Genomic DNA, 24,956 nt, shown 5'->3' on the forward strand with positions numbered 1-24,956 from the left:
TAATACATCTGTTTCAATGCATTTCCTAGTTTTTTTCCTAGGAAAAAAACACAGACTGTTGCTGGTCTTTGTCAAAATTATTACCAAATCACAATTACGGGAGGAAAAACTAAAAGGGTTGAGATTTCGTTAAGCTAAATGAATTTCATTCAAAGGTTTGTCCTTTATTCTAAGATTGTGTTGTTCCTATTGTTTGGTGTTAAAATATTTTCAAATTGTGAAATTATGGTAATAATGTATTGTGGACTTTCTTATTGATTAAATGTAAGTGAAATATATACATATGCATACATAATGTAATAATTTGGGGAGGTATAATCACACCTTGTGAGTCCTTCATTTTTAAAAACTTTTTCCAAATCCAGGTAATCTGTCATCAGAAACATAGTCCTATAAATGAGAATACATAGCTTTTAATGTGACTTTTTGTCATTCAGTGATCTAAGACCAGGCATTGCCCCTGTTTTGAGCTTGCAAAGCTATTTTTAAAAAAAATTTTTTTATGTTTATTTATTTTTGAGAGACAGAGACATAGCACAAGAGAGGGAGGGGCAGAGGGAGAGGGAGGCAGAATCCGAAGCAGGCTCTAGGCTCTGAGCTGTCAGCACAGAGCCCGATGCAGGGCTTGAACTCACACAAGATCATGACCTGAGCCAAAGTGAGATGCTTAACTAATTGAGCCACCAAGGCACCCCAAAGTTATTTTCTTCATTGAATTTTTAAAGCTATTTTTTTCTCTACCGAAGCAAAAGTTAAGGGGAGAAAGAGCCAAATGGAGCTAAGGAGCTTCTGATGAACAAGCAGCAGCACCCTGCCCCACTCTCTTCTCCCTCAGGGTCTACTCTTTCTTCTGGTTATTCTTTTGATATTTCTAGACAGAAACCTACACTGTTATCTTCGGATTCATCGATGGTGGATGTTATCTGTTGGCTTCCTGTGGTAGATGAGGGTTCAGCTCTCTCCCTACTGCACACAGACTTTTCCCTACCCTCAAACGTGGGTTCTAAAAAAGGTCCTTACTTGGCAGAATTGAAAAGTTAGCAATCCTACACTGAACCCCCAAAAGGTCTGGGGGTGAAGTATTATGGGCCTATGAAATTCAGAAGTCTACAGCCACTGGTAAAGTCGATGCTTGAAGGATTTTGGTATTTGGACATTATTTGGATGTTCAAATATCTTTGGATGATCACAATATTTGAAAAGTCTTTATAAATGTTACAAGGTATCATCCTACAGTGATGCTTTTATTTGCTTAAACCATCTGCATGGGAAGATAGCACCAAGTGATTGTGCTGTTCTCTCTTCGCTGGAAGACAGTACAGTGAGGTGGCACGTCTTAAGCTTTATCAGGTGGCTGGTAAGATGAGGATTATCCCAGAAGCCCTTCTTTCCAGGTGAAGTAGCTGACATAAATAAAAGAAACAAACCAAATGCCCATGGTTTAACAAAATATAATATTTAACCTTTGAGAAGCACAGTAGTATGTAGACAGCACGTTTAGAATATCTTCATGTGATATACAAAAGAAAATGATGGAAGCTACCTAATTGTTGATAAACTCAACCTGGAAATTCTAAAGGAATTGGGATTATTTAGGACAGATGAGAAAAAAAAATGAAGAGGCAGAATGAGGTAGGATTTTCCATTAAAAATTAAAAAAAAATTTTTTTAATGTTTATTTATTTTTGAGAGAGAGCACAAGTCAGGGAAGGGCAGAGAGAGAGGGAGACACAGAATCCAAAGCAGGCTCCAGGTTCTGAGCTACCAGCACAGAGCCTGAAGCGGGCTTGAACCCACAAACTGTGAGATCATGGCCTGAGCTGAAGTCAGAGGCTTAACCAACTGAACCACCCAGGCACCCCCTAAAAAATTTTTTTAATTAAAAAAAAATTTAACATTTATTCATTTTTTTAATGAATTTTTTTATGTTTATTTGAGAGAGAGGGAGAGAGAGAATGAGTGGGGGAGGGGCAGTGAGAGAGGGAGACATAGAATCGAGGTGGGCTCCAGGCTCTGAGCTGTTGGCCCAGATCCTGATGCAGGGCTCAAACTCACAAGCAGTGAGATCATGACCTGAACCGAAGTCAGGTCACTTAACCGACTAAGCCATCCAGGCACCCCAAACATTTATTCATTTTTGAGAGACAGAAAGAGACACAGCACGAGCAGGGGAGGGACAGAGAGGGAAGGAGACACAGACTCTGGAGCAGGCTCCAGGCCCTGAGCTGTCAGCACAGAGCCTAATGCAGTGCTCAAACTCACAGATCACGAGATCATGACCTGAGCTGAAGTTGGACGCTTAACCGACTACTGAGCCACCCAGGCGCCCCAAGGATTTTCGATTTTTAATCAAGAGATCAAAGACGTTACTTAAACTGAAATGGGAGATACTTAGTGTGATAAAATTCCAGGTTTTCTAACATCTCGAGCCTTGTGAGACTGTGGAATGTGGTCCCTGCAGGGAAGGGGCAAATGATTCCCACCCCACACCCCATAGTTTTTTACCTGCAGCAGTCTGAAGGTGGCCTGTCTAGATTGTTTCTAGTTTTATGGTCACCACTTATGTTTTCTTACTGACTGTGGGCTGCTGTTTGTTGTCTAGTTGTGGAAGACATCAACAAGCGCAGAGAGCCGCTGCCCAGCCTGGAGGCTGTGTATCTCATCACTCCGTCTGAGAAGGTAAGTCCCGCCCCCAGGAGAGCTTTGGCTAAGGTTGCACGTGCTGGCTTGGTGCAGAGCATCTGACATTTCTAGGTTAAGCGCGCATTTAACACACTGCTCTGATTAAGCGTGCAGTCCACAGACACGGAAGGAGGGGTACAGTGTGCAGTCGGGGTGCATTAAGCTCTCTCAAACACAGCTGCTGTCCAGAAGGCTGGGTCCGGGTCTCTCCAGTTTCCCCCTCACGCACACCCTCTCCGGGGAGGAGACCCTCTGTGTCTGAGTAGTGACTCACCTCCGCAACTCTGGCATTCTATAATTTTGGGTCTGTTTTGTCAGTATCCAGGTTATGGCAAAATTGACCTGTCTTGTCATTTTAGGGGGGATTGGTTCAAACCGGTGTCCAGACAAGATTCACCTCCTTGCTTTTGTTTGATAGTTGCCTTAGGTCTCTTAATCTGTATAAATTCCTGCCAGTTTTCCATTCCTTTCTTTTCACTTTTGAAAACTGGCTTACAGCTGAGTTTTTGCAGATGCAACTAAATTGCCAGCACTTCATCAATGTGAGTTTCCTGGAAGGTTTTTGACCACTTTCCTCTTTTGTGAATATCTTCTCAGGAACCCAAGTTATAGTGGCTCCAAAGAACTGATGCGGTCTTCTGGAATGAGCTAAGGAGGATTTTGTTCATCTAAACTCTGAAACAGTCCTACTTTTAAGGCTTCAGAATTCTGTTATGGCCAAACATGAATTCTACATTAAAAAAATCCCCTGCTGTTTTGTCCAGGCAGCTTGGATTTAGCCCAGTTCAGATATAGGTCCACATTTGCTGGCAGAATTGGATTCAGTTCCTTCCTTTTCTCCCCCCTCTACAGTCTGTCCACTCTCTCATCAGTGACTTTAAGGACCCACCGACCGCTAAGTACCGGGCTGCTCACGTCTTCTTCACTGACTGTAAGTAGGGCTGGCAGTTCCCACCCCTGTCCTTCCTGGTTAGCGTCTCTGCACAGCAAGGCTGGTCAATAGGGAAGAAATGGTTCTTGCCACGTTTCTCCTGATCTTTTATTTTCTCTTCAGAAGATACATTGCCTAAGAGATAAAAATAAACACACGCAAATACAAACCTACTCAGTCATGCCGTCCTTCCTGATGAAAAATAGCACCTCTTCTAAGGACTAGAGGGCTGAGTGCTGAGAAGAAATGTCCAATGCTAGCTTTGATGTTTCACTGTATAGACTTCCAGATATCACCGTAAACTGTAGTGTATTTCCATCAGGTTTTCAGCTACAAATATAGTCCAATCCAGTGGTGATCGTAGCAGACAGAACCTGCGTCATCATCCTGGGATTCGTTTTCATACTTTGTGGAGGTTTTTTGCACAGGGAGCCTCATGCAGAAGCGTCTTGGTCACTCTTTGTTAATAGCAAAGAGAGGGAGGGGTGGCCGAGCTGGCTAGCTCATGAGTTCAGCAACAACAGTGCGCCCTCCGTTCCTCTCTTTAGGGAAAGTCCCACAGAACTCGCCACTGAGAAAAGGAGGAAGGGTTCTTACGAAGAATAATTGTTTACTATCTGAATTCGGGTGAAAAACAGAGCAGGAACGTGACATTAGTAATAATAAACCAAAAAAGCATTTCTGGGAATCCGAAGCCATATGTTTGGCTCGGAAGAGCCCTTGGCAGTCCTGGTTTCCCCACAGGTGGGTCTCGTGTGCGGCTGAGTTCCTTCAAGGGTCCAGGAGAACTGCCTGTACTGCCTTTCCCACCGGTTTCAATTTTCTTCCTTGTATTTTTCATTAACATGTCAGATGTGTGGTGTCTGTTCGTATCATAGGCCCTTTTCTTATCCCCTTCTTAATCTCTTATGGGGTTTTTTTTTTTTTCCTTTCCCTGATATCAGAAAGTAGTTTATTAGCTCTCAAATCTCAATCTTATTGCCATTTGTTTCTCTGTTATATGTGGAGGGCCTTTTAGGTGGCTTTACATTCCCTTTATACCTTATAGTTAGTGGATATCTTAGGATGGGACAAATGTTCCAGTTGCCTTCTTGAAATCCTAATAAAATAAAAACCCCACCAGACGTGTGCAACTGCTGAAATGAAGCAGCAAGCGGACAGGAAAGCCTGCTGTCTTTTGTCATATTCTTGCAGCTTGTCCAGATGCCCTGTTTAATGAGCTGGTGAAATCACGAGCAGCCAAAGTCATCAAGACTCTGACGGAAATCAACATTGCATTTCTCCCCTATGAGTCCCAGGTGAGGCTGAGTGGGGTGTGCATGGAAAATCTGGATCCTCGCTGCTCAATCAGGAACCCTGGCAAATCCTCAGAGGGGTGTGTGTAGTGAGGAGAGGTGGGGAGGAAGATTGTGTATTCAGAATTGCCGAATGACGTGCATAAGTGGATGCTGATGGAATGGAAGCAGAGTTCCTCAGGGGTCTGCCCGATGCCCTCATCTTACTCTCGGGTTATTTCTGATTTTTTTTTTTTCAGCCCTCACACCTTTCTTTGCATGCATTTCATCCTTGCTCGCAGCGTTCACTCCTGCTGGCTGACTCCTTGAATAAGCAAAAGGTAGCCAGTCCAAAATGAGCAGGGAAGGAGAGCAGGGGAAGGGGTCAGACAACACCCATCTGCTGCACAGGAGACTGGTTTTTGCAGAGATAACCTCCGCTCACACTCTGCCGGAGGAGCAGATGGTAGCCTTCGTCATTGGCTGTTAACACTTCAGATGCCAGAGCGCTGCCACAAACCTCTCCCCTTGGGAAGATTGTTAAGCTAGAAAAGGTGAAGCTGATTGTGAGAGAGTATACAGAATTTTTATGTTAGTTTTGCAAGATTGCTTAACGTGTCTTCTCCCGGCAAACAAGAAGCAAAAATGACAGGACTCCTAGGCGTTTTGCAAACGGTGAAAGATGACTGGCGTATTGCGTCTTTATAGATCAGCTTCTAGACACCGGAGAGGGACCTATTCTTAAGTAAGGAGGGATGGAAAACATTCAGTGTGAACTTTTTTTTAAGTTTATTTATTTTGATGGGTGGCGGGGACTGGGTCAGAGAGAGGAAGAGGGAATCCCACGCAGGCTCTGTGCTGTCAGTGCAGAGCCGGACACGGGGACTCAGACTCACAAGCTGTGAGAGCCGAGATCAAGAATTGGTCTCTTAACCGACTGAGCCACCCAGGCGCCCCAGTATAGCATGAACGTTTAAAGACAGTGTCTTTCCCTTAGCGCTTGACATAAAGCCTGTTCCTAGCTTGAAGGCAGGAATTTTTTTTCTCTGTGTGAGCCCACCTGGATTGGGCTCACACAGAGAGTGTATTCAACCAATATTACATTTCATGTATTTTTAAAAAGTGATAAATTTGTTTTTAACCTCAGGTTTTGTAGAAGATCAGGGTAGTTTATATAAGTGAGACTTTGAGAAAACACTGATAGCTGATGAGCTAGGTAATTTAAGAGGAGATGTTAAACTTCTAGAATAAGAAAAATACAACATATTTATTATAAGGATAGGAAATTATTAAATCCATAAAAATCTTTATTTGCCCACAGTCACAGATAATTTCCAGCTTGTCCCTTACTTTATAAAAACTTACAATGGCCTATGAGGGCTTACACTACCCTCCTCTCCTGTTCTTCTGGCCTCATGGTTCATCAGACAGTCTGGGGACATGCCTGCCGCAGAGCCTTGGCATTAGCCGTTCCTTCCATGTGAAAGCCCCCTACTGGTCCTCACCTCCTTTAAGCCCTTGCTCCTACATCACCTTTTCAAGGAGGACTGGTGTCCTCCCTGTCCAGTCCCCCAGGACTTCTTCCCCTGCTGAGTTGTGTTCTCACACACTTACCAGTTTCTCACATATCATGTAATTTACTTGTCATTATGTTTATTGTTTATTGTGTGCCTTCTCCTGTAAGATTGCAAACTCCTCGAGGACAGTCATGTTTTGGTCACCGATAGTTCCCAAGTGTTTAGCACAGTGCCTGGTCTGCAGCAGACACCCAGCACATATTTGTAGAATAAATGAAAACATGTTCTACAGACTCACTACCAAGGTTGGAGAAAACTCCCGAGAGCTCACCATTTTGCATGCTAACATGATATATATATATATATGTGTGTGTGTGTATATATATATATTTTTTTTTTTCCCCTTATTTCTTTTCCTTTTCAGGTGTATTCCTTGGACTCTGCTGACTCTTTCCAGAGCTTCTATAGTCCCCACAAGGCTCAGATGAAGAACCCAATACTGGAGCGCCTGGCAGAGCAGATTGCGACGCTGTGTGCCACCCTGAAGGAGTACCCGGCTGTGCGGTATCGGGGGTAAGGCAGCGGGCCAGTCTGCCTTCAGTGGCCTCTCGTGTGTCCACTGGGCGAGGAGCTTCCTTTTGCCTTGAGATTCCTCTGGCAGTTGTCCTAAGAGGGTTAAGATTTGAGTGTTCTTGCATTTATAATTCTTCCAACGTTTTTGATATTCTCTAAATTTTATCGTGAAATATAGTGCATACAGAAAAGGTCATGAAATATATATATTCAGTTACTTAATAGCTAAATTTGAACCCCTGTGTAACCACAACCCAGGTTTCCTGTGGGTTTTTTTTTGTTTTTGTTTTTTTTTAGCTCTTTCCAACCTTTAAAAACAAACACTATCTTTGCAGAAGGTGTCCCAGAGTAAGATAAAATACAAGGACAGTTCTCCAAAGGACATATTCCCCAGATTCTATAAAGTCATTCACGTATTACTTACCTGCTGTGTACTTATCCTGAAGCCACAGTCCCTGTCCTTAGGAGCCCTGATCTGGAAGGGTAGGTAGCATGCTTACCAACACGTGTGTGTGTAAGCTGTGCACACCCAAACTACGGCCCTGTAAGACCAGTGCTTGAGGGCAGTATAAGCTGAGGGCTAGGGCATCCCAAGTGGGGAGAGCCCTTCGAGCTGAGAGACCAGAGGTGACATTTAGGCTAGATCTTGAAGGGCAGGTTCAGATTCCAATAGACCAATGAGGAGTACAGGGCATTTTGTGTAGACAGTTGGCTCTTGCCATTGGGATGCGCAAATATTTGGAGTTGGGAAAACAAAGGATGAGTTTGAGGAGGGTTGGCAGTCTGGCACAGTGTCTGTGTAGGGCAGTGGGGCAAGATGAAGCCGCTCCTAGAGGCCCCGGATGCCACGTTTGGGATTGTGTCGGTCAATGGTTCTCCCTGGGAACCTTTGGGGGATTTGCACAGGGGAGCGAGTGCAGTGCTGTGGGAGTGAGAGCAGCAGTCAGGCAAGGAGACCCAGAAGGGGTGGCCACTGTAGGAGGAGCGGGGGGCCTGAACAGGCAGTGCTGAGGATCAGCATGGCCCCCTGTCCTGCCTGCCTCCTTGTCTGCTGGAATGTGCAGCCATGGAAGAATACCTCCCTCTATTCTTGATGTTTCCTGACAAAAGCCTGTGGAAGTTCAGAAATGGGGGGCTAGGCCATAGCTTCTGACAGGGTAAGGGGAGCTTGGAGTTCATTTGGGAGGAATGGGGCTGGGAACAGAGCTGCTTTAGCGCTGCGCCTGGCCAGGTGGCAGCAGCCACACTCTGTACAATCGGGAGGGGCCCCAGGAAGTGCTGTCAGGCCTGGCCAAGGGGAAAGGCCCACAGGGTCTCACTTGTACCTTTTTGGCTTCGCCAGCAGAGGCGCCTGGTGGCTCTGTCAGTTAAGCACCAGACTCTTGATTTCAGCTTAGGTCATGATCTCACAGTTCGTGGGTTCGACCCCCCTTGTCGGGCTCTGTGCTGACAGTGCAGAGCCTGCTTGGGATTCTCTCTCTCCCTCTCTCTCTGCCCCTCCCTTGCTTGTGTTCTCTCTCTCTTAAAATAAATAAACTTAAAAAAATATGTATCCCCTGCAACAAAACAAAACAAGATCAAAGGAAATTTGAATTGTGGGAAGTGAGAGAATCAGGTGGGTCAGGCTCGGACAGGCTGATCACGGGAAAATGGTGGATGGCCGGTACCCTCTATTGAAAGGTGGTCATTTTTCTGAAGCCAGTTGGAAAGATTACTTCTGTTTTCATCTAGATAGTTGTTGTTTTTTTTTTATGTTTATTTATTTTGAGAGTGAGCAAGTGAGTAGGGAAGGAGCAGAGAGAGAGAGGGAGAGAGAATCCCAAGGAGGCTCCACTCTGTCAGCACGAAGCCCAGCGTGAGCTGAAATCAAGAGTCTGACGCTTAGGGGTGCCTGGGTGGCTCAGTTGGTTAAGCGGTGGGCTTCAGCTCAGGTCATGATCTCACGGTTTGTGAGTTCGACCCCGCATCAGGTTCTGTGCTGACAGATCAGAGACTGGAGCCTGCTTCAGATTCTGTGTCTCCCTCTCTCTCTCTGTCCCTTCCCTGCTCTCACTCTGTCTCTCTCTGTCTCAAAAATAAATAAAGATAAAAAAAAAAAAAAAGAGTCTGACTCTTAACCAACTGAGCCACCTGGACACCCCTAGTTGTTGTTGTTGTTGTTGTTGTTGTTGTTGTTGTTGTTGTTTTTAAGGAATTAGAAAATCATTTGTGTTCCAGGCACTGAGCAAATCTTTTTATTTTATTTGTCATTTGAAATTATATACGTAATACGTGACTATATTCTCAGTGTAGAAGAACAATTCAGGTGAAGCTCGTCTCCCTTGACCCTCCTTGCACTGTTTGGCCTTCCTCCCTGAGGCAGTCAGTGCCAGCAGTTGGGTGCACGGGCAGTTCACCCTATGTCACTCCTCCTTTGTCAGGGAATACAAGGACAATGCTTTGCTGGCTCAGCTGATCCAGGACAAGCTCGACGCCTACAAAGCCGATGACCCAACAATGGGCGAGGTAAGTCTGGACTTGGTCCACGTGGTTCTCTCGCCGATTGACCATAGTGTTTGTATGGCATTCCTGGGGACACCTTGGTTCTGTTGCTCACAGAAAGTGCCTGGTGCCACTGTTCCTGCACATTGGCCTCCAGGGAGATGCTCAGGCCCTTGGGCAGGATGATAGAGATTTTGCTCAGCGTAGCCGCGGTGACCAACCTTTCTGTTTGCTGGGACTTTCCAGTGTTAGCACTGAAGGTCCTGTGTCCTGGGAACCCCTCAGTAGTACAGCACCCAAACCGGAAAATCAACACCGGTACCATCTCCAGCCCTTAATCCCACTTCACTAGTTTGTACACGTGCTCGCACGTGTGTTCAGTTCTGTGCAATTATATCACGTGTGTAGATTCATAGAACCACCACAGCAATCCAGACAGAGCTGTTCCATTGCTGCAAATCCCAGGTCCTGGGAACCCCCTTGGTCCCAGGCCGACTGGATGGTGGGTCACCCTATTTGTAGCCGAACCCAGATGGTAGTCTCTTTCATAAGCTCACCTTGGAGCCCAGCCACAGTTTTGGACCTGCTTGAAAGGATGCTCGTTGAGATAGACACATTGGATTTTTGCATGGTGTGACTGGTGTTCTCGTCAAGCAGCAAATGGACTAGTCAGTGCTATTTTAGTAGGTTTTATCTCAGAGTTCACTTCCTGGGGCTGCTTTTACAGGGGGGGACAGCCACGCCAGTGGGAGAGGCTGGAGTTGTATGGGTGGCTTGTGAAAGTCTTCCCCTGTGTCCATCCTTCCAGGGCCCAGACAAGGCGCGCTCCCAGCTCCTGATCCTGGACCGCGGCTTTGACCCCAGCTCCCCCGTGCTTCATGAATTGACCTTTCAGGCTATGAGTTACGACCTGCTGCCCATTGAAAATGACGTATACAAGTAAGTGTACACACCCAGTGTGGCTTTGCAGACAAACCAAACGCACCTCTTTCATCCTAGGGAATGCGGGTATGTTGATCCAGTCTTGCTAATAAGCCTGCAAGCTTTTCTGTGGGTTCCCCAAGTCCACTTGGCATTAGCAGCCAGGAACTGGTGCCCCTTGTGGGGGAACAAGAGCTTTAGAACTTTAGTTCACGGCTCACATCACCTCAGCTCAGAGCCTGCTTGGAGGTGTTGATATGTTGGTGTGCGCGTGTGTGTGTGCGTGCGCGTGTGTGTCTATGTCTGTGCATGCAAACGGATGCATATCTTGTTCAGGGTTCAGGCTTCTTAATTATAGATCGTGAAATATGACGATGATAAAATATGTCACCAGAAGTTTCTTACTGACCTTTATTTGTAGAAGAGCTGTTTTCTTCATTATAATAAACATTTTTCTTGGTAATAGTCATCCGAAACTTAATTTCTAAAAACGAGTATTTGTTTTTTTGGAAACAGACTGTATTATTTTCATGTCTTTTATTTTATCCTTTATTTTATAACATATTTTAATCATAAAGGTAGTGGTTTCAAAATGAAGGTTCTAAAAATATGACTGATTCTCAGTTTTCTTCCCCGTTGGTGCCTGTAATTCTTGCTTTCCTTTAGAGGTTCGTGATTTCACACGTAAAAATAGGCTGAGGACCTGTTGCAGGCAGCTGATTTTAAAACTGAAAATTTTTTTTTTTTTAAATTTTTTTTTTCAACGTTTTTTTTTTATTTATTTTTGGGACAGAGAGAGACAGAGCATGAACGGGGGAGGGGCAGAGAGAGAGGGAGACACAGAATCGGAAACAGGCTCCAGGCTCCGAGCCATCAGCCCAGAGCCTGACGCGGGGCTCGAACTCACGGACCGCGAGATCGTGACCTGGCTGAAGTCGGACGCTTAACCGACTGCGCCACCCAGGCGCCCCAAAACTGAAAATTTAAGTACTGCACATTTGCGGATGGTATCCCAGTCCTTCCCAGGGAGGAGTAAACGTGATCTTTGCTTTTCCCTTACGAGTCGTTCTGAACCCACCTTTAACCTGACTTGAGCACGTACTAGCTAACCCTGAAGATTTTCAAACAGCTTCGAGTCCATTGCCTTTGATTAGAACTCTGGGTCTCTGCCTTCCCGAGAGACTGCACCGTGTCAGTGCTGATGCAGCAGACCTGATACGGACCGTGCCCCATCGGATGGTCGGGGGCCTGTGGTAAAATCCTCCGTGCGACATCTGTCTGCTGAGGACTATAAGCTCTTATCTGTTACAAATCAGAGGGAATTGGATACATTTTGGGGGGACATATCCTCTCTAGGTACGAGACTAGCGGCATTGGAGAGGCCCGGGTGAAGGAAGTGCTCCTGGACGAGGATGATGACCTCTGGATAGCGCTGCGCCACAAGCACATCGCGGAGGTGTCCCAGTAAGATCCCTTTGCTCCATCCCTCCCCAGGGACCTCAGCCAGACCTCAGCCACCCCTGCCGCCCCAGCTCCAGGGCTCACTCCGTAGTACAGGGTGAAACCTTTCCCCAGATGGCAGTTGCTGATGTGCACGTTCTGGGCACTTGCACAGAGCTGGTCAGTGGATGAATTTGCCAACATGCTAACCAGTGATGATGACTCCCTTCTGATCTCAGCTCGAGTGACGCCAACTTCACTGAGTGAGAAAATCCATTCTGTGTTCAGGTTGCTCTTAGGATTTTTAGAAAACATCTGTAGCTCTCAGGAAATGCTGTATCAACACTGAACATTTAAAGCCGATTCCTTCCATTGAAACGCCCAGATTCTACTACATCAATTTGATTTTCTTTTATATAGCCAGCGTGTAATTTTCTTCCCCTTTTGTCTTACCTAAAATTTCTAAGCAAGAGCTGGTGTGCACATATTGAATCTGTACCTTGCTCTCAAAATGTTTGTAACACCTGAATGTTGTTGTTGTTGTTTTTAATGAGAGAGAGAGAGAAAGAGAGAGAGAGAGAATATCTCAAGCAGAGTCCACGCTCAGCTCAGAGCCGGACACAATCCCACAACCCTGGGATCGTGACCTGAGCCAAAATCAAGAGTCAGATGCTCAACCTACTGAGCTACCCAGGCGCCCCATAACAACAGACTATTTTATAAGACCTTTATGCTATCGAGAACAATTCTACTTTTGCAAAAAGATATTTTCTGGCTGTTACATTGAGTTGGTGATAGTCTTAGGAAATTCACAAGGAAGCAAGAAAATAAGACAGCCTTGGATAGTTCAGTTCAGAAAAGTAGTCCCCAAACTTTTTGGATCACTCAACCTTAGGAAAATGTTGATTCACATTTCCAATATGTGAGTTTATTTATGAATTTACTAGTTTATTCTAATATATATATATTTTACAGTATATACAAAAACACAAATTTGAAAAGGATGGAGTAAAATAAACATAAATAGAAGTACTAATAATTCCTTCTCTTGAATCATCCTGTACACCTCCTCTGGAGACCCTGGTTGAGAATATTGGTTAGGAGGGGCACCTGGGTTGCTCAGTGGCCTAAGCATCCGACTCTTGCTTTTGGCTCAGGTCATCATCTTATGTTCATGATATTGAGCCCTGCATCAGGTTCCGTGCTCACAGCATGGAGCCTGCTTGGGAGTCTCTGTCTCCCTCTCTCTCTGCCTCTTGCTCTTTCTCTCCCTCTCTCAAATAAACATTAAAAAAATAGAATATTAGGACAACAATGTATCCCTCTCTCTCCTCTTCAAAAATCACTGTAAGTACATACCTTAGTGGCAGGAAAAGTCACCATGTATTCCTAAAGGAAGAATCTTGCACCACTAGTATAGGACTTGGTGTTGCTGTGAAACTTAGTTGCCTCCTTCTGTCTTCCAGGGAAGTCACCCGTTCTCTGAAAGATTTTTCTTCCAGCAAGAGAATGAATACCGGAGAGAAGGTAAATGCATCCTAGAGCTCCAGTGCCCTTTAGGCTAATCCCGGTCTTCCCTCTGGGAGCCGGCAGGCAGGGCGCTTCCTTGGCACAAGATTAGTGAGCCGGGGGGTCATTGTCCCTGCTTCATCTAATACTGTTTTGTCTTGTTTTTGTATTCAGGATTGACATCAGGTGCCCCTGTCTTTTGATGTTTATAGAGCTCTTCATTTTGTTACTCTGAGGATTGATATTTATGGTTTTAGAGCATGCGTCAGCTTAAGCCAGAAGAACCATGAAACCTTTTTTAGCTTGTGGTGGAATTAGAACTCAACTTGCCTGGTCCTTTCCTTATCCTGACTGTTCATCGGAGGTAGCTTAGCCATCTTAGTCAAGGGAAATGCACCTCTGATTGTGTCACTCCCTTGCTTAAAACCATCTGGTGACTTTCTGTTCCCAGCAGAATCCAGCCCCACCCGTAGACACACCTTATAGCATTGGGCTGTCAGGCCCCCCAGACTCTCAGGTCTGCCCCCCACTCTCTGGCACCCACGGCCTTGCTCCATCAATGCCTGAGTTCCTTGCCTGGGGCTTGCCTCGTCAAGTCCTGGTACTTTGGCTCAGGCATCGTTTTCTCAGGGAAATCCTCCCTGCTCCTCCCTGGACTAATGAGGTACCCCTCCACTGTGCACCCACACTCCCGATTCCCTCGAAGAACACTAATCCTCTCAGTCGGAATGACTCCTCTGCTACATGGTAGCTCCACAAAGACAATAATTTCTTGGTTGTTTGTTTGTTTGTTTTTGTTTTTTGTCCTTATATCTCCAGCACCTAACCTGGCATGTAGTAGTAATTCAACAAATTTTTGTTGGATAGAGAGAGCTTAGGTGAGTCACATGGTTACCAAGTAAACAGACCCCTGTGACCTGTCAGGACGCACATCCCGGCCCTTTCCCACCTTGTTCCTTCTTTCTACCTGTCTACACAACTGCAGCCCTTCTGCTGGGATGAAATGTGAACTCAGTTTCAAGACTGCTTGAGCTGAGTATGCAGAAGAACAGTGTGGAGAAGAAAAATTGCTCTTTCCTGGCAAGAATTATGCTCTCAGTAACTTTCTAGTCCAATAAATAAAACATAATTGCTACACCTCGGAGTTCAGTTCCCTACCTAGAAGATAGTCATGGTATTTGAATCAATAATTTTTTGAGCCAGAGGCCTGGAAGTCTAAACCCACAGTGATCTCAGGTTTAACAGATTGATTTTGAGAGTTTCCGAGCGTGCACTTGGGAAGTCTGGTGCTGGCTGCTGTCCTGCCCTGGACCTGCCACCCTTGCACAGCCTCTTAGGTCAGGGCCATTAGAGTGAGACCATATGTTTTCCTTTCCCTTGTAGACCACCATGCGGGACCTGTCCCAGATGCTAAAGAAAATGCCCCAGTACCAGAAAGAGCTCAGCAAGGTATGACAATCCCAAATGACTGATTTGAACCTTGACTATAATCAACTTCAGTAAGACCTCTCAGAGCCCCACTGCACTGACTGATCCACTGAAATCACAGGTTTTTAATCAACTTCTGGTTTTATTAGGAAAAGCTGAAAGACTGGACCGACAACTTATTTCCTATGACTTTCTTTTCTCCTCTTCGTCTGTTTTCTCTTTTTATCCTTCAATTCCTCACCTCACGGGCCTCTCCCCTGGGCTGCTTAAGTATTCTTACGGCATGGCAGCTGGACTCCACGAGTGTGAGTGACCGAGGGAGAGAGCCAGGAGGAAGTCACTGTGCCTTTTCTGTCCTGACCTGGGGTGTCCTACATCATGTCCTCCATACTCTCCTTTAGAAGCGAGTCACTGAATCCAGCCCACACTCAAGGAGAGGGGAATTAAGCTCCACCTCCTAGAAGGAGGGGTAACAAAGGATCTGTGGACACATTGTGGAACCATTATGCCACCCTACCCCCATATAGGATTCCTTCATCTGCTTGACTCCTTTGGAATGCAGTTTGCCCCTACCTCTCCTGACACAGAACTTTCTGGCGTGTTCTGCCATGTTTGTGTTCTGCTTCAATGCATGTTTTACCTCCTTTACGAGGCTGGAGACTCCCTGGTGCATTGCATAGTGTTTATACCTAGTAGGTGCTCAATTTATGCTTCATGCATCCGTGAGTGATTTCTGGATCATAAACTCTGCTTTTTCCTAGTATTCAACCCACCTGCACCTGGCCGAGGACTGCATGAAGCATTACCAAGGCACCGTGGATAAACTCTGCCGAGTGGAGCAGGTAGGACCTTTTCCTTCTCTTTCTGCCATCCCCGTTGACCCAGCTGAATTTTAACATGTGACTTTGAACATCCTGCAGAATCATAGGATAGAGAGATGGGGAAGTCTACTAGATCATGTTGTCTCAACTCTGGAGCCAATGCACTTCCGCTCTCAATGGTAGGGATTAGACTGGTCTGGAATGCTGTGCTGTTTGGATTTTGCATGTCTGACTCTCCACAGGCTCCCTGGAGTGTCTGAAGAGAGATGTCTGGAACTCTGAGCCCTACACTGACAGGGCTGGCTGAGGTTTATATTCCGAGTGTATTTTCCTCCTGTGGTGGCCACACCGGTTTTGGAAACCTAGATGAGAGAAACTAGGGTAGTAGCATGTCAGAAACTCACCACAGCCTCCCTGATCATAAGTAGGACTGAAAGTCAGCAGTTTGCGGTTTGAGCTCTGTCTCTGTCACTGGTTTGTTTGATGTGCCTGTTTCTGCTTTGCTTTCCTCATCTGCAAAGGGAAATAACAATGCTGCCATAGTTTCCAGGAGTGTTTTGTGGAGTCACTAATCCTGGCCCTCCGTTCTCCAAGCGAGAACTTCACTCAGCTAGGGTCTGCTTCCATGGGAAGGCAGGGCATTTGAATGTGAAGCCTCAGCGGGAATGAACAACTCAAGTCCTTGGTGTGAAGCTAAGATCTACACCGTCCGGTGTGATGTGACGAGCCAGCTTAGGTTTGTCAGACCTGTCCTGATTTCTTGGCTCTCTTCTAAGGGGCAGTGGCCCCCTAAAAACCCATCAGTCTCACAGCTGATCTTGGCAGGTGCAAGGTCCTCTCCAAAAGAACTTGACTGTCCAGAAAACAGGTTATCCCTACATCAGTAAAAGTGAAGTTGGGATGAATCCTTGGAAGTGTACATTTTTTTCAGAATTGCTCCGTGGTATTTGTTGAACCGGTTATGTTTAATTTGACCTTTAGAGAGTATTAGATTTGGGTCCGGCTAAACAAACGGCTGTTGAGGCTGGCAGTGGCTCTGAGAGGTAAGAAGGCCTGGGGGCACCCACCTTCCTTGACCCAGACAGACCTGGGTAACCTCAAGGTCCTGATGGTTATGGACTCGTGGGATCTTAGAGAAAAAGGGAACCTTCAGGCGAGCCCTGTGTGGGTTCCCAAGGGAGTTGCAGCCTCTGGTCTCTGAGAACAGAGTAGAATGGTTGTTGATTTGCTGAGGCTGATGATGTGCCTTCTCCAGCCTGTCGACAGCCGATCTGACTCTTGCCTGAGTTGGGAAGCGGGGCTGTCATTGTGCTCTCTCTCCTCTTCCTTCTTTGGCCAGCCCTTCTCTCCTCCTTCATCTGCCTGCGTTGGGTTTGCAGGTTCTACAGCCCTTTTTTTCCTACTCATCTTAAAAGTGGTTGGAGGGGCGCTTGGGTGGCTCAGTTGGTTGGGTATCAACTTCAGCTCAGGTCCTGATCTTACGGCTCGTGCGTTTGAGCCCTGCATTGAACTCTGCTGACAGCTCAGAGCCTGGAGCCTGCTTTGGATTCTGTGGCTCCCTCTCTCTCTGCCCGTCTCTCTCTGAGCCATTCACCCTCTGTCTCTCCTTGAAAAATAAACATTAAAAAAAAAAAAAGTGGGTTGGAAAATTAAAAACAGGTTAAAAAATGCAGAGTAGTTAAAACTCAAAAGGCATGTCCTTCAGAGCCAAGGGGAAGCACAATGGGGAGAGTCTAGCTAGGCAGGCGCCCCTTAAGATGCCAAAGCTCTTCATGTGCGGGACGTGCAACTGACTCGGCCCCGATCCCTCAGCAGAGCTCTGTACCTCTAGAGGCCCCACCGGAACGGAGGCTTGACCTGAGGACGTGGCCCAGGTGCACGGACACTCACCCGAAGGGAGCAGCCTACTTTCAGACAAGATGGCAAAAAAATCAACGATGGTTTCTGTTTTTTGCAAATTGAACCCCGGGGCTGTCATCAGTTCTCACTGGCGCCACGGAACGTAGTGCTAGTGACGCCAGTGCAGATTATGGTGCATTGTGGGAGCAGAAAGGACCTTCCCCAGTGAAGCGACCGATCCTATTTATGGTCTACAATCGTCTAATTGTTACCATCCGTCCAGACTGTCACCGGGAGTGGGGCCAATATGGTGTGTTTTCTGCAGGACCTGGCCATGGGCACGGATGCCGAAGGGGAGAAGATCAAGGACCCTATGAGAGCCATCGTCCCCATTCTGCTGGATGCAAATGTCAGCACTTATGACAAAATCCGCATCATCCTTCTCTACATCTTTTTGAAGAACGGTAGGAACGGCGGGCTGGAGAAGAAGGGATAGGTGCTCTCTTGGGCAAGTGAAGTGAGGGAGAGAGAGAGGACAAAGTAGGAAAGTTTAGGAGACACGGAAAGGGGTATTATTTAGTAAGGAGTTCCCAGGGGCTCTTGACATTTGGGGAAATGAAGGTAAATCAGTCGGAACTAGAATTGAATTCAAGAGTTAAGAAAGGTGAGGCGTCTATGGAAGAGGACGGGTGGGGGCAGGGAGAGCCCACTGACAGCAAAGCCAGTTTGTGAGGGCTCGTCCGCCAGGTGCTTTAACTTGCATCACGTTAGTACTCTCCACCTTTAAATAACTGATTTTTACCCACATCACAGTTGGGTTACCGTCCACTGTGCAGATGGACACGGAGACTCTTGACTTTGATGTGGGCAGGGGTGGGCAGAAATGGCTGGGAAGCAGAAGACGGATGGAAATATAGACCATGATGGGGCAGTTGCTGAAGGTCACAGCCTGGGGCAGAGTGGCTTGGGTGGAATGGAAATCCTGATTTTGTCTTCATCTTCCAGTAAAGTTGATGCGGTGAAGACTCATTTCTACTAATCCTGAGGAGGAGAAGGGGCACCATCCCCCCTCAAGCGATTGGCTCTGCTTCTGAGTGCGTGATGTGCAGTGGCTGGGTGTGGTGACAGGGGTTTTGTTCTCTTAGGCATCACTGAGGAGAACCTGAATAAACTGATCCAGCATGCCCAGATCCCCCCAGAGGACAGCGAGATCATCACCAACATGGCACACCTGGGGGTGCCCATCGTCACTGATGTAAGGGGCCAGTCTTGCATGTGGGGAGGGAGAGGCAGAAGGGAAGCTGGCATGTCTTATCTGTTCTCCCCTGAATTACTTAAGGTGGCTTAAGATACATACACTAAACATTGAGGAAGAGAAAACATAAAATCAGAGGAATAAAGGTATAGATGTAGTAAAATAGAAGTGAAACTCCCAGAACCAAGACGTGCACATCCAGGAGTTGCACAGAGTCATTAAATCTGTGTCTGAGCCAGCCCCAGCCCACGCCAGCTTCACCCCCCATGTCTTGAGGTCAGTCTGGCCGTGTCTTTGCATACCTGGGTCCAGCATCTTCTGTGAGAGCGGGAGCACAGTGCTTAGCATCAGGCGGGTTTGCCACTTGGTTTGTCACTGAGCCAGGCCAGAGCAGGGAAGCCTGACCATACAGTGCGCTCCAGAAGAGGCTGGGGGCCAGAGGACTCCAGAACTTGAGGAAGAGGCCCGAGCACTCTTTGGAGCTCTCTGCTAGGAACCTTCCCGTGCACCTGCTTCCTGTGAGGAGTCTCTCACTCAGCAGTGCTGTTAAGCTAGAGTTGCAGATGCGCTTCTTTTGGAATCTTAAAGTCAGAAACTTTGTCCCAGAGCCCAGACCTGAGACCTGTAACGGGTGGTTTGGTGTTTTTTGACCCTTGTTCAAGAGGGACCCAAATGGGAATGGAGATGGCTTACCGATGCACCCCAGACTGTTGAAGCAGAAGCAAAGACCAAGTCCTACACAAAGCTGCCTTTTCTCCTATAATCGAAAACAAAAAAATTTTTTTAACTACCAGGATTTTTTTTTTTTTAATGGAGCTTCTGTGTTTGACCCGCATTTGCCATTTTCCGTGGCTTTAAAGAACCAAGTTTGCTCCACGGGGCACATGCTGGACTTTTCCAGGAAAACCTCTCCCACTTAGCCTCTGCTAGCGCTGACTCTCTGAAGGGAGTGCTCTGGCGCGATTTCCCGAGGCCAGCAAGGTCGCCGGGGCCCAGGTGACCCGTGACTCTGTCTAATTTCGCGTGTGTTTGTATTCAGTCCACCCTGCGCCGCAGGAGCAAGCCAGAGCGGAAGGAGCGCATCAGCGAGCAGACCTACCAGCTCTCACGGTGGACTCCGATCATTAAAGACATCATGGAGGTCAGCGAGGGAGGGGTGTGAGGATGTGTGTGGGACAGCCCGGGCCCAGAGCTCTTCACTTACAGGCCCAGAGGCCTCCAGCTTCACCTGATGTGGGGTGATGGTGACAGCCTGGGGTTGTCTGTCCCTGAGGATCTGTACCCAGTCTCGGGGCTCATTTAGGCCCCATAGCCGTGTCCTGAGGGTTTAGGAAGAACAGCCCCCAGAGGCCGCTAGATGCAGAGTCCCATGATCCGTATGACTTAGCCCCATAGGGGTGGTGCCGTATCCAAAGAACCAAACACATCCCAGCATCTGCAGGTCACATGACTCACAAACACCACACTAAGGGTGCGGGTATGGAGGGGCTTTCAGCATTCACCTGAGCCAGCCCCTCCCTAAGCCTCCCTGTCAGTCAGGGACCCCGCCCTGCCAGGCATGTTTCTGCCTCTGCTCTTCTGTTCATATCCACCCCTTGCCTGCAGTGCTGTCCCCTTCCACTTCTGAGCCCTGCCTTCCCTCAAAGTCCCCGTCAGGTCTCACCGTTCGCATACACCGCCCCCGTCTGACCGCCCAGCACCACGGAGCCGCCCTGGACTCCTGTAGCACGTATCGGAGATGCCCTTTACGTATATGTATCCGCTCAGTGTTTGGAGTCAGCTCTTTATACCTTGGCCTGTGCCCTCAGCTGATGTGTCCTCTGGGCATGGCAGGTGTCTTGTATTTGTGAATGTGAGGTGTCCCTCTGCTCCTCGCCTATAGCATGAAGAAACCCTGCTTAGAATCCTGCCCCACTGGATCTCCAGGGTGGGTCTTAGAGGCACCCTGTCCAGCTCCTGCTGTCCACAGGCGCACAAGACTGGGGTCCGGACAACGAAGGGGCTTTCCCAGAATTCCTTTGTCAATCCACGCAGTCCAGGTGTTCTGCTGAATTATGAGTTAAAATAAGTATATTTTAAATATATATAGTGAGTCAGCTTCCTATTTTTAAAACCCACAAACCAAAGGATGGGTGAACATGAGACATCTAGAAACCAATTGGATTTCTTTGTAATGTAATTAAAGCCCACCCCTCTGTCTCATTCGCTCCTTTGTTCTCTGCTCCCTTTTCCTACCCCGCTCCGCAGTCCCCTGGAGAGACGTGCGTAGGCTTCACATGGTAGCTGCTAAGAGGAGTGGAGATTTCTAGGCAGCGGGAGGTGCCTAGCTGGCATCCACCCACTAGATGATTAGACCCTTGGAAAACTGAGGATGTAAAGTCTTGTCTTGCATGAGAGACAATGCCTGTGCCGAGTTTCTACAAAACTGGTGGCAAGTGTCAGGAATTTATTAGAATGCAACATTTATAACCTCACATAGATGTAAAAGAAGAAGAAAAAAATTGGAAGGGAAGCAAGAAAAATTAATGCACTTTTTTGGTCTTATTTGTTTATTTTGAGAGAAAGAGTGAGCGCTCGCAGGGAAGAGAGAGCAGGAATCCTAAGCAGGCTCCACACTCAGCACAGAGCCCGACGTGGGGCTTGAGCTCACGGCCATGAGATCATGACCTGAGCCGAAATCAAGAGTCGGACACTTAACCGACTGAGCCACCCAGGCGCCTCGTGTTTTGTTATTTATTTTTTATTTGGGGGAGAGCACAGGTGGGCTAGGGGCAGAGAGAAGGGGACAGAAGATCTGAAGCAGGCTCTGCGCTGACAGGCTGACAGCAGTAAGCCTGATGTGGGGCTGGAATTCATGAACTACAAGATCATGACCTGAGCTGAAGTTGGTCGTCAACCACCCACCCAGGTGCCCCTTGTTATTTTTAAGATTTATTTACTGGCGCTGCTGGTGTCTCAGTCAGTTAAGCACCCAACTCTTGGTTTCAGCTCAGGTCATGATCTCACTGTTTGTGAGCTTGAGCCCCGTGTCAGGCTCCGTGCTGGCAGTGCGGAGCCTCCTTAGGATTCTCTTTCTCCCTCTCTCTGCCCCTCCCCTGCTCATGCGTGCTCTCTCTCTCTCTCTCTCTCTCTCTCTCTCTCTCAAATTAAGATTAAAAAAAAATTTTTTTAATAGAGTTTATTTAGTAATTTCTATACCCAACATGTGACTCGAACTCACAACCCTAAAATTAAAAGTCACATGCTCTTCGGATTGAGCCAGCCAGGCGCCCCATTGCAGTTTTTGTTTGTTTGTTTGTTTCTGAACTGCAAGGTCATTAAGGTCTTCTTCATGAGCAGACCTACGGACTTTTCTCCACGTCCATGCTGAGCGCCGTGCTAGGCACCTGCAGCAGGCAGCAGGGCAAAGGAGCTCTGGTTGTTGCAGATTTGGCCATGTCGCTTTGCCAAGTGACTTGTTCCTTGCGTCATCTTGCCTTGGTTCTGTCAGCCCTTCCCAAACAAAAGGCAAGCCTAGTATCTGTCTCTTTTCTTTCCAGGACACTATTGAAGACAAACTCGATACCAAGCACTACCCGTATATCTCCACCCGCTCCTCTGCCTCCTTTAGCACCACCGCGGTCAGGTGAGTGGGAGTCCAGAGCAAGCAAATGGGAGAAGGGGGACCGTCGCTGGGTGGTTGTCGGCCGCACGGTGGTCCTGGTATGACACAGCATCCACAAGAACCCTCCCCCGGCTTCTCGCCACAGCCAGAGCGCAGGCCTGGTGCTTGGAGCAGCCCATGAGGCCCTCCACTCTCCGGCTTCCCACTCCTCTCTGACGCATCCCTTACTCCTCCCGTTTTTCTCTCCACTTCTGCCACGCTGGCCGCCTCCTCTGCCCGTGTCAGGCACACTTCTGCCTCAGGACCTTTGCACTTGGCTTTACCCTGTGCCTCAAACGATCTGTCCCCGTACGTTTTCAGGACTTGCCTCTCATCTCCTTCAGGCCTTTAAAATCAACTGTTACTTTGCCCCGTCTTCTCTAACTATCCTGTTTTAACATCGCACTACACCAGTGTTCCTAGCAGCATTATTCATAATAGCTCAAAAGTGGAAACAACCTAAATGTCCATCAGCTGATGAATGGACAAACAGAACATGGCATACTCATACAGTGGAATATTATCCAACCAAAGGAATGAAATACTGACACGTGTTCCATGGCCGAAGCTTGGAAACGTTGCACTAAGTGCAAGAGGCCAGTCACAAAAGTCCACATGTTGTGTGATTTCATTTGTTTGAAATGTCCAGAATGGGCAAATCTGTAGAGATGGGAAGTAGATTAGTGGTTTCCAGGGACTGGGGATGGGGGTGGGGTGGGGGAATGGGAAGGGACTGCTAACGGGTATAGGGTTTCTTTTTGGGTTCTTTTTGATGAAATAGTCTAAAATTGATTGTGGTGATGGTTTGCAATTCTGCGACTATACTAATAAGCATTGAATTGTATGCCTTTTTTTCTTTTTTTAAGTTTATTTATTTGGGGCGCCTGGGTGGCTCAGTCGGTTGAGTGTCCGACTTTGGCTCGGGTCATGGTCTTACGATTCATGAGTTCAAGCCCCCCACATCAGGCTCACTGCTGTTAGTGCAGAGCCAACTTCGGATCCCCTCTCTCTCTGTCCCTCCCCCACTTGCGCCCTTTCAAAAATAAATAAATATTTTTTTTTAAGTTTATTTAATTATTTTGAAAGAGAGAGAGAGAGAGAGAGAATCCCAAGCAGGCTCACATACCTGGTGACACTCAGACATTTCTCAGCTTTGAGATGTGAGTAGAGAGCAATCCATACTTCTGTCCCTGGTTCTCCAACACTGTGGGTTTTCTTAGTTGCCTGTGGTGCCTTCCAGGGTCTGTTTTCAAAAGCTTTTCCTCTTGTTCCCCTCTTTGCCACGCATCTGGAAACCTTCCTGCTGTGCCCTGCGATGGCGTCGGAAGGCATTTTGCCCCTAGACTCTCGTTGGCCTCCCTCATCGGTGTGGTCCAGGCTGTTCCCTGGCCCGCGGTGGCATCAGTTACTCTTCCTCAGGTGGCAACCTCAGAGCCGGGTGCTACTCGGTTTTTGTCAGCAAGAGCTTGACGTGGCTCCTGAGAACATTTCAAGGCTGAATGAACATTTGAGCTTGGAACAGGAGCGCCACTAGCTCCAAAGAGGGCATCCCGGGGCACCGGAGTAGCTGGCAGTTCCCAGGACGAACCCTCCACATGTACCTCTCTATCCCCTGCTCCTGCTGTGCCCACCCATCTTTGTCCCCCACGCCCGGCCTGCTGGCCTCACTTTTAGACCTTCCCTTGGGCCCAGGCCGGAGGTCTGTGGCACCTGTGGCGTTATGCATCCCCTCTGATGCCAGTAGAGGCCAAATGTTTATTGCCAACATTGGAGCAAAATACGAAATCCCCAGTGTTGCCCTGGCCAGGCCGGTGACGATGGCACGCTGTCAGATGATTCTCTCTGTGTTGGCCCACGTGCGCCCCTGGCACCTTCAGGATTTTGGAAAGTGACTTTAATGCTGTCGTAGTCAGGGAGAAGGGCAGAGATTTCGCTAGAGACTTGGCCTCCTTGTTTTGCTTTGATTTTTGTTTTCTTTTCCCCATTTTCTTAACCTGGAAGCAACCCATTTCTCATTGTTCCTGAGGACAAGGTGAAGACCTACTAACAGAAGCCCAGGGGCAGAGGAGACACCTTTGGGAACTGTCCCACCACCGAAATGCCTGTCTTTCAGGGGGCAGCTCAGTGTCACGTCTTCTGGGAAGACTTTTCCAATGATGCCCAGATGACGCTAGAAGGCGTGCATGTCCCTGTGGCACCGAGCCCCTCCATCGCAGCACGATCCTGACCTTCCTTCTCCCCGCCCACCCCAGTTAAACCGTGAGCTCTCGGTGGGCATGGCTGAATCTCACCGAGGGTTGGCACCTTGGTGCTGGGGGAGGCCCTGGTCAGGTGAGGTGCTCGCTGTGTGAATCAGGGTGTACCAGCCTGAAGACAGGCCTTGACTCCATCGTCACCGCTCACTGCCAGCAGAGTGTCCCAGACAAGCCTAGAAACCTGTACGCTGGAGGGCGGAAGCTGACGACCATCACGAGGGGCAAAGCTGTGGAAGGTGACACGTCACGCTTGAAAGCTGACTTGAGCCTGCCTGTCACCTACATGCTTCCAAGAGAGTGACAAGGTCACAGCATGGGTAGCCCAAGCACTTGATAATTTGCACAGCAGTTCAGTTCAACCAACACTTACTACTACTCTGTTTTGGT

General features: G+C 47.6%; 1 protein-coding gene across 2 annotated transcripts in view; it reads left to right on the forward strand.

Moving 5' to 3' along the window:
• Positions 1–24,956, forward strand: part of STXBP1 (syntaxin binding protein 1) — a 74,009-nt gene that overhangs the window by 40,218 nt on the left and 8,835 nt on the right. For both annotated transcript variants that reach the window (XM_042912685.1, XM_042912686.1), the window contains exons 4-17: positions 2,603–2,679; positions 3,535–3,613; positions 4,808–4,911; positions 6,829–6,977; positions 9,398–9,482; positions 10,267–10,397; positions 11,736–11,843; positions 13,286–13,346; positions 14,712–14,777; positions 15,518–15,598; positions 17,742–17,880; positions 18,562–18,671; positions 19,711–19,812; positions 22,211–22,296. In XM_042912685.1, coding sequence (XP_042768619.1) covers positions 2,603–2,679; positions 3,535–3,613; positions 4,808–4,911; positions 6,829–6,977; positions 9,398–9,482; positions 10,267–10,397; positions 11,736–11,843; positions 13,286–13,346; positions 14,712–14,777; positions 15,518–15,598; positions 17,742–17,880; positions 18,562–18,671; positions 19,711–19,812; positions 22,211–22,296 — 1,378 coding nt within the window. The remainder of the gene's footprint in view (positions 1–2,602; positions 2,680–3,534; positions 3,614–4,807; positions 4,912–6,828; positions 6,978–9,397; positions 9,483–10,266; positions 10,398–11,735; positions 11,844–13,285; positions 13,347–14,711; positions 14,778–15,517; positions 15,599–17,741; positions 17,881–18,561; positions 18,672–19,710; positions 19,813–22,210; positions 22,297–24,956) is intronic.

The sequence above is a fragment of the Panthera leo genome, chromosome D4 (genome assembly GCF_018350215.1).
Source record: "Panthera leo isolate Ple1 chromosome D4, P.leo_Ple1_pat1.1, whole genome shotgun sequence".
Classification (NCBI taxonomy): domain Eukaryota; kingdom Metazoa; phylum Chordata; class Mammalia; order Carnivora; family Felidae; genus Panthera; species Panthera leo.